The sequence below is a fragment of the Capsicum annuum genome, chromosome 1, assembly GCF_002878395.1.
Source record: "Capsicum annuum cultivar UCD-10X-F1 chromosome 1, UCD10Xv1.1, whole genome shotgun sequence".
Taxonomy (NCBI): domain Eukaryota; kingdom Viridiplantae; phylum Streptophyta; class Magnoliopsida; order Solanales; family Solanaceae; genus Capsicum; species Capsicum annuum.
In genome coordinates, this window is record NC_061111.1 from 206,253,386 (window position 1) to 206,268,087 (window position 14,702).

Sequence of the window (14,702 nt, forward strand, 5' to 3'; positions counted from 1 at the left end):
TCAATTACATCTGGCTCTGCAACTGAGTAAGGCCATCACAAAATCATCGAAATTGAAATATTTGATATAATCGCGCAACTTACTTCTCTTTCATTGAAATTTGAGTACATGCAGAGTGCACAAAACAACTGATTAATGACCAATTGCAATTACAGTGCACAAAGAGATTGATACATGGGCTCCAAGAACATATAATATCTAAATTCTCGGTCCCCTGAAAGCAGCCTTGTTAGATAATGTACAAGATCCAAAAACATTACATCCACTTGCTTTAATGACTAGTTTCCTTTTGCCCATCAACAACTGCATCCTTCCCAGAATATTTACCTAGAATTTTCAGAACAAAACATAGCCTCAATTCTCAATCTAAATTTTGGACACTGAATTATATTTTCACCATATCTCAATAGTCGCAAGTTAACCAAGAATTTTAACCATTAAGGGGTCGTTTGGTTGGGCAACAAGTTATCTCGGGAATAGTTATCCCACTCCCAAGGTGGGATAAAACAACACTACAATCCCGGAATAACTAATCCCAAGATGAGTTATCCCATGCATTTTATCTCTCAACCAAACATGGGATAAGCTCATTCTAAAATTAATCCTAGGACTTGTTATCCCTTATTCCTTATACCACGAGCCCTTAACAATGCAAAAAGCACAAGATGTTCAAGGTTTCATGTAACTTCAAATGTCAACAAAAGATACAAATGAAAAATGGCAACGTACACTAACACACAGGATCACGAAACTAAAGGGAGATGAAATACTCACAGTGGAAATGAACTATAGGTATTGTGCCATTGTAGGTGAGTTCAAACTTGTAAGTATCTCCTACTTGGACACCATTTGCTTTTTTGAACTGTGTCCATCCCCTTAGAATTCCAAAGTGATGTCCCATGCGCCCTAGCCACACTGACCATGATCTCTGCTTTTCATCAACAAGTATCATCTCACTTTTATCCATCAAGCCATTTGATTTCGCGAAGTCCAGTGGAAGATACTGCTCAAGTTTATCCCAATATATTAGATCAAAACAGCGTTATCACAAGAACAATCAAAAAAGGAAAGAGCACAGGGTTTTACTAAATTTGCTGAAATCACTCTTACCAAAGTAGGATTTTTGATGGTGTAAGGTTTAATAGTAGATATAAAATGAGAGTTGACATCAACAGATGTTGAAGCAGCTACTTGTGATTCCGGAGTAGTCATGCTCGAGGTCTTAAGCCTACGACCTTTATCTGACATTCTTTCAGCATCCAATATTTTCATCTTTACTTCAGCCTGGAGGGATGGACTTTCTCTCAAATCTAGTTTATTAATCGAAACAACACTGTCAAAACTGAAACTGAAGATGAACTTACAACCAAAAGAACACACATTAAGTTGAAGTAGAAAGGAACCAATTGTTATGTGCAATTTGGATATAGAATGTAATGTGTGTCGAGTAATTAAAATTCAAACAATAGAAATCGCAAACATATAAAAGTTAATAACTTGATAGGGTTATTGTAGGTATAAAGTCATAGATCTTGCTTTAATTAATTTAAAGAAGTAAACAATTAAACAATAGAAAACAGGATGAAGTTTAAGACAAGGGCTTAGATGGGAAACTTGCCATGAAATCTGAATATTGGTGTATCTCCATTGGAAACTATCTCAAACATTAAGCGATCTCCTTCCTTTAAGCAATTCATAATGCAGAATTCACGTCATCCACTTCCAATGATGGAGTTTTTTCCATTTGTATACACACTAAATGTCCATGACGATTGCTCGTCCCTCATAATTATATTACATTTCCCGTTGTTGAGTCTGTTGTCTTGTGCGAATTGTTTTGGAATACGCTGAAACAGGTAGCAAATAAACAATCAATATGTATCTCTATTTTACACTTCCAAATTATCGAAGAGATATGTGTTCGTTCTTTTTGTTTTTTTGCGGAGTAATTGTCAGAGTATAATGTACATGTGAACTTACCAGAAAATACTTTGAAAGGCTATAAGGTCTAATAGTACAAATGAAATGAGAGTGACTGAGATTCGTGTCCTTATAAGCAGCTTCTACTTTGGAGGAAGCCTTGCTAGATGTCTTGATCTTGGGTTTTGGTTTTCCTGTCGCATTTGTTAATTACACAACATCATGTCAAAATCAGAATACAGAAAATAAAAGGGAGGTTACACATTAGGCAGCTCGGCCAAAAATATTTACAGTCGGATAAAATGACTTTTTTGTTGCGACCAAGTCATTGCAGAAACAACCAAAGTCCAAAGACGTCATATAATCAAGGGTATGCTTTTGTAACCCAGACCTTGAGTGAAAACTCTTACAGCATCCAAATTAGGCTTCTTTTCTTCAGGCTGAAGTGATGCATTTGCTCTGCAAATGAAAAATGTGATCAACTGAAACCAAAAAATGAATTTAAATCCAAATATAGAACATTAAACTCAAGTAGAAACTATGTGGATGCTAAGGTTACAACAAGAAACTTTAATAACTAGATAGGATCCTTATGAAGAAAAAATAATGCCATTTTGTAATAAAGAAGTGGATGAAATATAAAAGGGCTAAGATGAAAAACTTGCCGTAAATTTTAAATATTGGTTGCTCTCCCTTGGAAAACATCTCAATCATTACGCGGTCTCCTTCCATCAAGAAATTAGCAGCACAAAAATTACGCCATCCACCTGCAATAAAAGTGTTGCCTGTAGCGGTATACAGCTTAAACACCCATGGCCTTTGTTGCTCATCTCTTATTGTTATTATACATTTCCTGTCTCTGAGGCCATTTTCCCGTGCAAATTGTCTTGGAACATGCTGAAACAGTTCATATCCAGTTGCACATAAAGAAACAAATAGTTGTCATATCGAAAATAATTCATCTTCTTCTTTTTTTATAGTAACAATGGAAGTTGAATTAAGTTTTCAACTTACCAGAAAATACTTTGAAATGCAACTGGCTGTGATGGTATAAATGAAACGAGGGCGACCGCGAGGCATGTCCTTAGCCGTTTCTACATCAGGGAAATCCTTGTGTGATGACATGACATTAGGCTTTGGCTTTTCCATAGCATTTTCTAATTACACAAAAAGATGTGTCAATATTTGAAAAAAGTACTTTATGAACAAAAGAATATATCAATAGTCCAACAAGATAGAACCTTTCTGAAGATAACTTACCTACTATATGCACATCTTTGTGTAGTGAAGCTACTTTAAAGTCTAAGAAGTTGATTAATCCAGTAATTTAAATTCACTTACCGCAGATTAAACTCTCATTCATGTGTTAGCATCATATGTTACTGGATATATACGTTTACTCCTCTTGCAAAATCAAGGGCAGCTGCCATATTCAGTTTGTCACGTAAAAATTGGAAACGTGATGAATCAAGTGGCTTTGTTAGGATGTCTGCAATATTGTCTTAGGGCTACTTGTTGTATATAAGTGTTTATAGGTAGTTGTGTTATGATGTCTCTTGTTGGGACTTGTATGGTTATAATGATGCCTTCCCTGATGTCTTGATCTTGAGCTTTGGTTTTCCTGTTGCATTTGTTAATTAGACTATAAGTCAAAGAAAAAACTATTCGACTCTTCAAATAATTGGACGGAGGGAGTACTATTTTCAAATTGTCTCGCACTAGGTAGTGTTTATAATTGCTGAAAAATCTACCAAAGACATTATGTTTTTCGACTATGCTGCTTCGCCTTCTATGTCAACTTTTCTTATTTTTGACATATGCTATTTATCCTTTTAGTGTCAACGGGTGTGGTGGATGGTTAAGATCCCACCACCATTAAAATGAGGTTTGGCATCAGCAAATGTTGAAGCAAATGCTTGTGATTTCAGACATCTTAATCTTAATGAAACCAAATAAGGCCTAAGATGTGTTACTTTTAAAGTAATCGAGAAAAGAAGAAAGAAGAAACATTACAATCATATATAAAGAGTGAATAGGTTGAAATTTTTGTACACTATCACAGTATGTGTACTCATTTTTAACACATTTTTGAACTCCACGCATCTCTCAGCAAGTTAATCCAAACATTTTGGCAGTAGGTGTACTCATTTTTAAGACATTTTGTACACTATCGCAGCATGTGTACACATGGAATTCATTTTGAGTGAATAGGTCAAAATGCCCCTAAGCTATCACCATTTTGCGAGTTTCATACTTAATCTATTGGGTGGTTCACATAAGCCCCCTGAACTACCATCAACTCTCATTGTGCCCGGTGTAGTCATGTTTAAGACATTTTTCATCTCCACACACCTCTCAACAAGTTATTTCAAACATTTTGGCACATATTCAAATGGAAGTTTTAAATCTAAAGTGAGTTATCATCTACAGGATAATAGGAAACCCAATAATTTAGGCATAAAAATTCGCAAAATGACAATCGTTTAGAATTCTTTTAACCAATCACTCTAAATAAAACGAATATGATAGTGCATATGAAAATTAAATAGATCATCAAAGAAATAGGAGGCTGGTTAACTATAACATGAGAAACTTGCCTTGAAACTTCCTCATTGGTTTTTTTGCATTACTAACAACTTGAAATTTCCATATTTGTGTCTCTCCTTTAGCAACTATTTCAAACATTATTCGATCTCCCTCTTTTAAGCAATTATCAGCACTGAATTTTCGCCAACCATCTGCAATATAAGCTTGAGTTTTGCATGAATGTAGCATTAAGTTCCACGACCTTGTTTGTCTTTCATTGATTATGATTAAACCAAACTTCTTGTTGCGGTTGATGAGACCATTTGCAAATGCAAAATCTTTAGGAATCCACCGACATTGTGTAAATACACACATCACTAAAGAGTTCATATTCTTCATATATTATTAACAAAGATAAAAAAAAATAAGAAAAATGATGCAGATGTATTTATGCTTCCTTTAGCCAGTAGATTGTTGGAGAGTTCTCGAGAAATTAAAGTGTTTGGAGACTTACCATGAAACCTTTCGAAAGACAATATTGTCTAATAGTGAATTCAAAATGAGATCGACCAAAAGGTCTGTCAAGAGTATACACTTCATCATCCTCATCATCATCATCGTCCTCCTCCTGTTCCTCTTCCTCAACAACCTCATCATCCTCGTTCTCATCCTCGACCCTTTTGTCCTTTTCTTCTTGTATTTGCTTATACTCTGCATATTCTGTGTCACAATGAGTTGAATCAAAGATGGAAACATCAAAATCCATGTCTCCTTCATGTCTGAAAATCAATATATCTCCCAACTGCAAATCATGCTCCTCTACAAACTTTTCCCAACCATCTTCTAATCGCCGTCCGTTCATCTTCACCAACCACTTGTTGCCAGCCCTTTTTAGTACAATATGTTCAATATGGTCAAGTCCTCTCAAATACTTCAAGAAACCTATAGGGATTTTATGCAATACAACAATATGTATAATTTAAAGTTGGGCTTGTCCCATATATTATACTACTAGTGATACTTTCAACCCAACTAATCAATAAGAGAGATTCACTATTTTGACTTGATGGGCGGTTTAAGAAGTTAATGGATAGTTAGAACTAAAGAATTGTAAGAAAAGACATTCTTTTTGGAACATACTAAAAATAAAATTAAGACAAACAAATTAAAACGAAAAGGAGTTACGTGCTTTTGATATTCAGCTTCTTTTCTATGATAAAATTTCTCACATGTATGCATGCATAATATATATAAAGAAGGATGAAATAATTGAAGTGTTACTTACAAGGCCATTCTTGAAACCAGGCAGAATGGGTTTGAAAAAGTGAGCTTTCTTTGGTGGGATTTCCATGGAAAACCAACAAAAATTATTTACTGTAGGAAATGTCTTCAATTTTGGGAAGATATAAATGAAACAATTAGTTCAGGGGGAACTGTATATAGTTGTAAGGAAAATTATATTAAAGTAATAATGGAATTAAGCGACTTTTTTTTGAAATTTTTTTTCACTTTTTTCATTTTTTCGAAAATTGTGGTGTTTGGCCATGAAAATTTAAAAAATTATTTCGATGTTGGATTCCAAAAAGTGAAAACAACTTTTTGTTGTTTTCACAATTTCCTACTTTCATGATTACTACATATAACTATAATCTTTAAATTTTTACACAAACCCTTCTTATAACTACAACCAACCACAAAAAAAAAAATCATTATTTGTTTTTTATTGTACAACGTTATTTTTAATTATTACAGATATTCTAATCTTTTTTTCTTCTTTTAACCAAAATTTACTAACGTGAAGTAAAAATAATAAATGACAATCTATGACGGAAATATATCAATTTTTATTTTGAATGAACTATATTATAGAAATATAAGGCCTAGTATATTATGTTATTTAAAAAGGAGAAATTTAATATTTTTTTTCTTGTCATTCTAATTTCCTATATATGTCATATAGTGGCTATGATGGTTTTAATAAATTATTAAAAAGTGGTCAATAAAGTCGCATATCAAACATAACGTAACGATCCATATTAACGATTACCTTATTTTGGCTTTATGGATTTTCAATAGAGACGAGTGTGGTAAATAGATTAACAAAAGTTTATTCTCTTTACCAAAAAAAAAATATTCAAGGAAAATCAATATCATCAATAAAGAAAAAGCAAAAATTTAGCACTAATCTATGCAAAAATAATTCATTCGTAAATTTTTTTAAGAAGATAAAATTCAATAAAATAATTAATTCAAGTGAAAGTAATTAAGAATTTTCATCAACAAATTTAAGAATATATAAAATACATTTATATCCATCAATCATATTTATCAAAATATATTTTCTCTATTCAATCGATTATGGTTAGATAAACTTATTTAGCTCGTGCTTGTGATATTTTTATTCAAATTTTAAAAGAATAACAATCATAGTAATTAGTTTTTTGTTAATTATTTTATCAATTGAAGACATAAATTATTTTCTCAATATTTGGTTGTATGTAAGTAGGTAAATTAGTAGTTGAGTGATATATATATATATATATATTCTTTGTTTTCATTCAAGTCATTCTTTAGTGTCAAAATTTTCCCTCAGACAAGAATTATTTCATCAAAACTGAAGTTTTGTAATCACTTTTGTATTATATTGTTGTAGTTTATAGGCCGAAGATGAATTTACAGGTGGTAGATGAATATCGATCGGCTTTGAGAAATTTTTTCAAGTAAAGGTTATGTTTAATTGCATTGTTTTTATATCTCTGTTTTGAGATTTTTTTGGTGTAAAGGTAAAGTTTAGTTGTATTATATGATATCTCTATTGTCATATTATTTTGTTATAGTTTACAGATGGTAGATGAGTGTCGGACGACTTTGAGGAAATTTTTGTGTAAAGGTTAATTTAATTGTATCGTTTTGATGTCTCTATCATCATATTATTTTGTTGCAGTTTACAGGTGGTAGATGAATGTCGATCAGTTTTGAGAATTTTTTTTTGGTAAAAGTAAGGTTTAATAAAATAGATTCTCCAAAAGATGTTGAATTTAATTAGTGTATTCATTTTTATTAATTAAACAAATATTTTAACGTTTGAACTCAATAAAGTGAGGTACACGCGCGAGGTGCGTACACCTAAACTAGTATATTAAACGTGTGAAGGACCTTAGAAGTGTTGTTTGAACTTTTTGCCCTTCATTGAAAGTCTTTACTTTAGACAAAATCGTCTTCTCACTATTTTTTTTTAATATTTAAAAGTTAAAATAAAAATTAATTAAATATATTTATAAATATACGACTGATAATATACTCTAAAGAGACTTCAAAGTTCATTAAATGAAAGAAAGAAAAGTCTCTTCTTCTTTATTCTTTCTTTGATTTAATTAACTTTGAAGTTTCTTTAGAGTATTTTGTCAGTCCTGTATTTATGCTCTATATTGTTACTACATGTCATTAATTTTAATGATTTTCTAAAGAATTTGTGGAGATTTTGTTTTCTTTTTAGCAATTAAAGGAGTTTGTATAATGATTACGCCTGTAATTATCAAAAGTAATACAGATTCAAGGTTGCATGCTATAATATTTTGACTTATTGTACCATTGAATCGGTAAAAAGGTGAATTTAATTTCATCACACAAAAAGTAAGATATTGGATTCGGGTTAGAGTTATGAGATTCTGTCAAACAAGGTGAGATTATAAATCTAAAGGTAATTTCAAGGTTAGTAATTTTTTATGTTATCTTTCTTTTGCTACTACTAATATAATTATTATTGGATTTGAGGAAAAATAATTGGCTTGGAACCATTTATATTTTAAATTTATTCCTCAAGAACAATATTACCACAAAGGATGATAATATGTTGGGTTCAAGTCCCATCGATTCATGCCTAAGACGTCTTTATATGGATAAGACGTTGAGATTGGATCTCAATGCATGTATTGATAATATTATGATGGCTAAGGCAAAATAATGGGTATTTGATGAAAATTCATGAAATATATCCCATTGATATGCTCTATTCCGTGAATTGAATGTAGTAGCAATAAATCATATGTATGCCTCAATTTGCTTTTGTAGTAGCTATCATAATTTGATACGCTTAAGGCATGATTATATTTCATTCCTGGGAAATGAGAAGTTTATTAATGCAAACGTGCACTTGATTGTGATGGTACCACAACTCACCTCCGAATAAGGCAGAATAATTGAGAAGAGTTATTTCGAAATCTACTTCTAAAGTAGTAAATCTGAAATTTATTCATGTAGTAAATCTGAAATTTACTAAAGAAAAAAGTACATGTTATGGTAAACTTGGAGTTTACTAGAATAAAAGTTCATAAATTGATATGAACGATTGTGACATCTCGAAGAAGTGCATGTATTGAAAAACTAGAAGATTCTTCAAGAATTGTTTATGTCGTTTGTTCTCATGACAAGTTGGTTGGATCAACTAATATTGAGATTGGATCCCTTCAAATCTGAAAATTATAAAAGGTCAATAAGGGTCCGTTCACCTATCATGTGATATGTTAAAAAGATGCATCAATAAGATGATCATATGTACATTCATGGTCAACCTAAGTTTGACGTTCATAAAGTTACTTGTTCAATATAAATTGAGCATAATTTTCAGATTGTGTAATCAAGATAATTCATCTTGATGATAATGGTTTAGCATTGAATGTATTCGATAAATATCTAAACCATTGTTAATGAGAACAAAACTTAATGTATTGGTTTGAAATATGATATATTGCAATAGCATTTGTATGCATTAGATCAATAAATTATGATTGTTTCTTCCCCTCAATTGGTTCAAGGTCATGAACCAACTATTCCATCTAATAGTTTTGATGTGCGGTATACGATTAATGAATGTACCATGATGCACAAAAATGGATCAATCAAAGAAGATGGAGGATGTATGTTAGCTTTCCTAACATAAGGGGGAGATTATAAGAAGCTATGAAGTATGTTAGAAATTATCATCAGATCCTCATTCAAAAGATAATTCAAGTCAAATGCCGAACGCATCTCATACTTAAGCTGCAAGTGCTCCTATTTTATGTCTCTAAGGGACAAAGTCAATGCATGCATGAAGCGTGATAGACCAATTAGTTCCAAATGAAATAGTACTTGTATAGAATAAGGAGCAATAATCATAATAAGAAGGTAATATGGGCTTGAAGAGCCTATGACATAACACTTCATGAAACTTTATGAGAGGTTTATATACCTGAAAATAATGAAGTGATGAGATCTTATGTCTCATTGTGAACCAATACGAAATGATATATCATCAATATCTTTGACACAATATTGGCGCAATATTGTGAAAGATTACGGGGATCTGAATTCTACATTTATTTAACCATGCTGACGTAGAAACATTTATCAAGTGACATGAAAGGATGCCTTTTGGTAAGCGTAAAACTTATTTGATTTGCAGTCTAGACACTTGAAGATGTCACTCATAAAATGTTGAATACTGTCACTTGACAAAACTTATGTGAAAACTTTTAAGGATTCAAACTGCTTGAAGCATATAAAAGTTTCTGGGAAACTTATTTATAATCCTTATATTGTATAAGCTTATTGCTTGAACATCACTGGAACTCTTGGAGAGTTTTCAATGCAATAAATTATTTGCTGAAATTCGAAATATATCGAATTGGATTGGTTATGAAGTACCAAATCTTAGTGCAATTGATGCACTCATGTACCTTGCAAATACTACAAGGCCTATATTCTTTTCAGTCAATTTGTTATCAAGGTATATTTCTGCTCCTACTATAAGACATCAAAATGGGATCCCGATCTTATTGGTCATGCTGATGTTGAGTACTTATCTGACCCGCATAAAGCTCGGTCTCAAATAGGCTATGTGTTCATATATGGTAGTACTGTCATATCTTGGAGATATACAAAGCAGTCTATCATAGCCACTTCATCGAATTATGTTGAGATAATAGTTATTCATGAAGCAAGCCGAGAATGTGTGTGGTTGAGGTCTATGATACATCTCATTCGAGACAAATGTGGTGTGAAATATACAATCTACCCACAATTTTATACAGAGATAATTCAGCATACATAACACATCTTAAGGGAGGATTCATAAATGGAGATAGATCGAAGCACATTTTGCCAAAGCTTTTCTACATACATGAGCTATAAAGGAATGATGATATTAACGTGCAATAAATTCATTCAACTGACAATGTGACTGATTTATTCACCAAATCTTCTCTAATTGCAACTTTCAAGAAGATGCTGCACAAGATCAAGATGCAAAGGTCAAGGATGTTCTCATTAGGGGGAGTTAATACGCGTTGTACTCTTTTTTTCTTACGAGGTTTTGTCCCACTGGGTTTTCTTTGTAAGGTTTTTAATGAGGCAGCTGAAATGGTATTATTAGAGATGTGTACTCTTTTTTTCTTCACTAGATTTTTTTCCCTACTGGGTTTTTTCTAGTAAAGTTTTAACGAGGCACATTAACTACCAATTAGACATTCAAAGGGGAGTGTTATAAATATATATAGTGAATGTCTATCAAAATCTATCAAAATCTACTTTGATATCTATTAGAATTTGAAGCATCCGTCTTTTACTCAGACTAGGAGTAAATTTTCCTATAAATAGAGGGGGGGGGGGGGTTTCATTGTATTTATAATCTGATGATCTCTCACCCCATCAAGAGATCCCTCAAGAAAAAAATAAAATTTACTCTCTATTCAAAATAAGAAAGAATAAAGAAGAAGAGTAGAGAGAATACCATCAAGAGTTCCCTCAAGAAAAAAAATAAAAATTACTCTCTCTATTCAAAATAAGAAAGAATAAAGAAGAAGAGTAAAGAGAATAGTCTCTATTCAAACTAAGAAAGAATAAAGAAGAAGAGTAGACCCTCAAGAAAAAAATTAAAAATTACTCTCTCTATTCAAAATAACAAAGAATAAAGAAGAAGAGTAAAGAGAATAGTCTCTATTCAAACTAAGAAAGAATAAAGAAGAAGAGTAGAGAGAATAGAGAGAGTAATTCTTATTTCTTGTCTTAAGGGATGAGAGATTATATGATTGTAAATACAATGAACAACACTCCTCTATTTATAGGGGAAATTTACTCCTAGTCTGAGTAAAAGACGGATGCTTCAAATATCAAAATAGATCTTGATAGATACATTCACTGTAATGTAAATACATTTATAACAAAATTGTAATTCTATTCCACGTTAATAAAAACATAACACCGTTTCTTTTGGCTATATAATGGGTACCAACGTGCAAGCATCAACAGAAATAATCAATGTACATAGTATCTCCTTCATATTTGTTTGGAGTAACTTGCAGATTTTTGAGTCCTTTTAGGACTTTTCTTCTTATTAATTTTTTATTTGTGGATTATTTTTTGTATTATTCGTTTCAATGTTTGAAGACTTAAGTTTTTATGTAAATGTTATTCTTTTTTGGTATATTTGAAGATCTAACGTTTTATGTATATGTTATTTTTTTTCAATTGAAAATTTTTGATCGAAAAATTGGACGAAACAAACATGTTATTGTCGAATTGAGTAGAAAATTATTTTGCATGAATTTATTTAAACGAGTTATCTAAACTCTTTGCGTTGTTGTTCAATACTCTATATCTTTTAAAATAACCCCAGTGGCCTTACTAAAACCTCGGAGTAATCCAAGGTTGCATCAGATTTGACGATTGAATTGACATGAATGTCATTCAAGTTGGTTCTCTGTTCCTTTCCCTTTTTAGCCATGCACTTCACAACTGATATTAGGTGACATTCATTATAGATTCTCATGTTTGTGTTGTCAGTATCATATATGCAAGTTGGAAATCTTAGTTTCAAAACACTCAACTCTATGTGCCTTAATAGAAAGGAAGACTTTGTGGGTGGTGTTTTTTTTAGCTTTGTTTCAACTTACTTCAATGGATGAAAAATTTTGGAAAAAAATGAAAACTTTTTGTGGAGCTTTGCATTCGCGTGGGATGGGCCTAATTGCATGCATGGGATGGGAGTAGTTGCCTTTGGAGGATGGGATACAGTATATGTCATGCATAGATATATTGTGAAGGTATTGTGTACTAGAAAGAAAGGAAAAAAAGATGGCTTTTGCATACTTTTACTAACACTTTATTACTTCTCCTATTACTTGTGGCCAAACTTCCATTGCTAATCAACATGCCAAATTAATCATATACTTCCTCCATTCACTTATCGTGTGTGTTACAAGAAAAAGGTATTCCGATTATATTATGAATTGACTCATGTATGCTTAACAATTCCTCATGTGTTTTAACTTATGAAGAGAGAAATTACATTGTGGTATTGTCAAGCTTGCTGGTTTTATTGGGTGTTCAAGTGATTATTATCATGCTTTACATCTGCTGTGAATCATACCATCTCTTATAAAGATGATTCTTGACTCACATAGAGATTAGACTTCCCTAATTAAGGAAGGGCAACGAGAAAGTGTGTTGAGTATGTTAAAGCAAATTTACCTCCTGGAGCTGCATTGTTAACATATATGATCATGGTTTCGCAACCAAGTTCGACGACTCCAAATAAATTTAAACGTGTAAAGCCTCTATGACTTCTTATTATGTGTGGTTTGGCACCCTATATCTGTTTAATGAAGAAGAATCTCCAGAATTAGTTGTAAAGAGTAATGTCTAGAAATATTTTAGAAAGAATAGTTGTAGAATGAAATAGTTGGAGGAACTACTGAAGTAGCGAATAATGTCTGGGTATTGTGAGTAATAGAATCCTCATATTAATAGAGAATTCTTTCCACATGTGATTGAATTCCTATATATATAGCTTGTAAAACCTCATAGGTAAAGCTCGTGATGCTCACAGGTCGCATGAACTATTTGCCATATGAATTGGTAATTTGTTGATGATGTACTGGTTCGGGTCATATCCACCATGTGCAAAGTGGGAGATGTTGGATAACGGGTCATGAGTCGCCCATTTGGACCGACCCGACCCGACCCATTATTTTTTTATTTTTTATTATCTAAAAAGAGAAGATAATGAAGGGAGTAACCAATTAATTTTGAAAAAAAAGGGGTGGGAACAGTTACCCAATAACTGTTCATCCGCCAATTCCCTTATATATATTCTTCTTCCTCAGACAACAGAGACATTAAGAGAAAAGATTATAAACAAATATACAGTGCATTCAGCAAGACACCAACAAAAACAAAAGGCATTTAGTTTGTGATATAAACGCTTTGTTTCCAAGAGATTCAAGGCAGATTTGGAGCAATTCTTTTCGGTGGCAAAATTCAATACTTTTCGCTGTAAAAATATCAAGGTACACACTGATTTACTCCGTAATTTTGCTACAGTGTTGAATACTAACGATAATGCAAAATACACGTTCATGTGTGTGGTAGAACTAAGTCACATATGTGTTATATTTTTTACGATCTTAGAGTTCATGTATAAGTGTTTCTAAGTTTATATGCTTGTATATCGTAATTAAATTACTCATAAGGTACTCGTATTTCGAGTTTAAAGGCCTGTGTATTAAGTACTTTTATAGCCTAATTGCTTATGTGGTTATATAACAAATTTCGTGCCATAATTCATCTATTTACATGCTATTTATTTTATTGTTCATCTATTTACATGTTGTTTTATAATTTGTGCATTCATCTGCCAAAGGTTTTCAAAGCTTATCACTAAATGCTCTTATAGTTTATTTTTTATAAGGTTCGTGCCTATTAGAGTAACATGTATATATGTTAAAACTTTTTATGTGGCTCACATGCTTACATGACTACGTGCCTTTTATGCTTAATTGCCTATATTTGAATTTGATTTCTTTGATGCCATACTCAAGCAGAGAGGCAAGGATATATTAAGTTCATCCCTAGGTAGATGGCCAGCAAAAAAAAAAAAACTACCTGCCTACGAAAAAAAATGGTCGAGGGAGTTGAGTCATCCGTTCCAGGAGAATGAAAACCTAGTTATTTTTGTTATAATTATTATTTTGGTATTTGGCCCTTTAGACAGTTAAAAGAGGTTATGTGGATGCCGAAAAAATAAAAAGTCGAGCATTGCGTAGAAATATCATATGTGCGAATTAATGATTTAGAATTTCATATTATTGGTCAATGCTTTTAAGAAATCTTCTATGAAAGATGTCTCATGATTCAGAAGGAACGACAAGTTGGTTCTACGTAAATAAATGTCATACATTAGCATTTAGAGGTTAGTCAAACAACCTTTGAGGTTAAGT

General features: G+C 32.1%; 1 protein-coding gene across 1 annotated transcript; it reads right to left on the reverse strand.

The window, feature by feature from the left end:
• Positions 1 to 271: 271 nt before the first annotated feature.
• On the reverse strand, positions 272 to 5,797 carry LOC107856988 (B3 domain-containing protein REM8-like). Its single transcript, XM_047412691.1, has 10 exons — positions 5,733 to 5,797; positions 4,961 to 5,402; positions 4,518 to 4,839; positions 2,935 to 3,077; positions 2,582 to 2,817; positions 2,312 to 2,379; positions 1,981 to 2,114; positions 1,111 to 1,359; positions 775 to 1,003; positions 272 to 327 (listed from the first exon to the last, which is right to left on the reverse strand). The coding sequence occupies exons 1-10, from the start codon at positions 5,795 to 5,797 to the stop codon at positions 272 to 274; spliced, it is 1,944 nt and encodes a 647-aa protein (XP_047268647.1).
• Between the last annotated feature and the right edge of the window lie 8,905 nt (positions 5,798 to 14,702).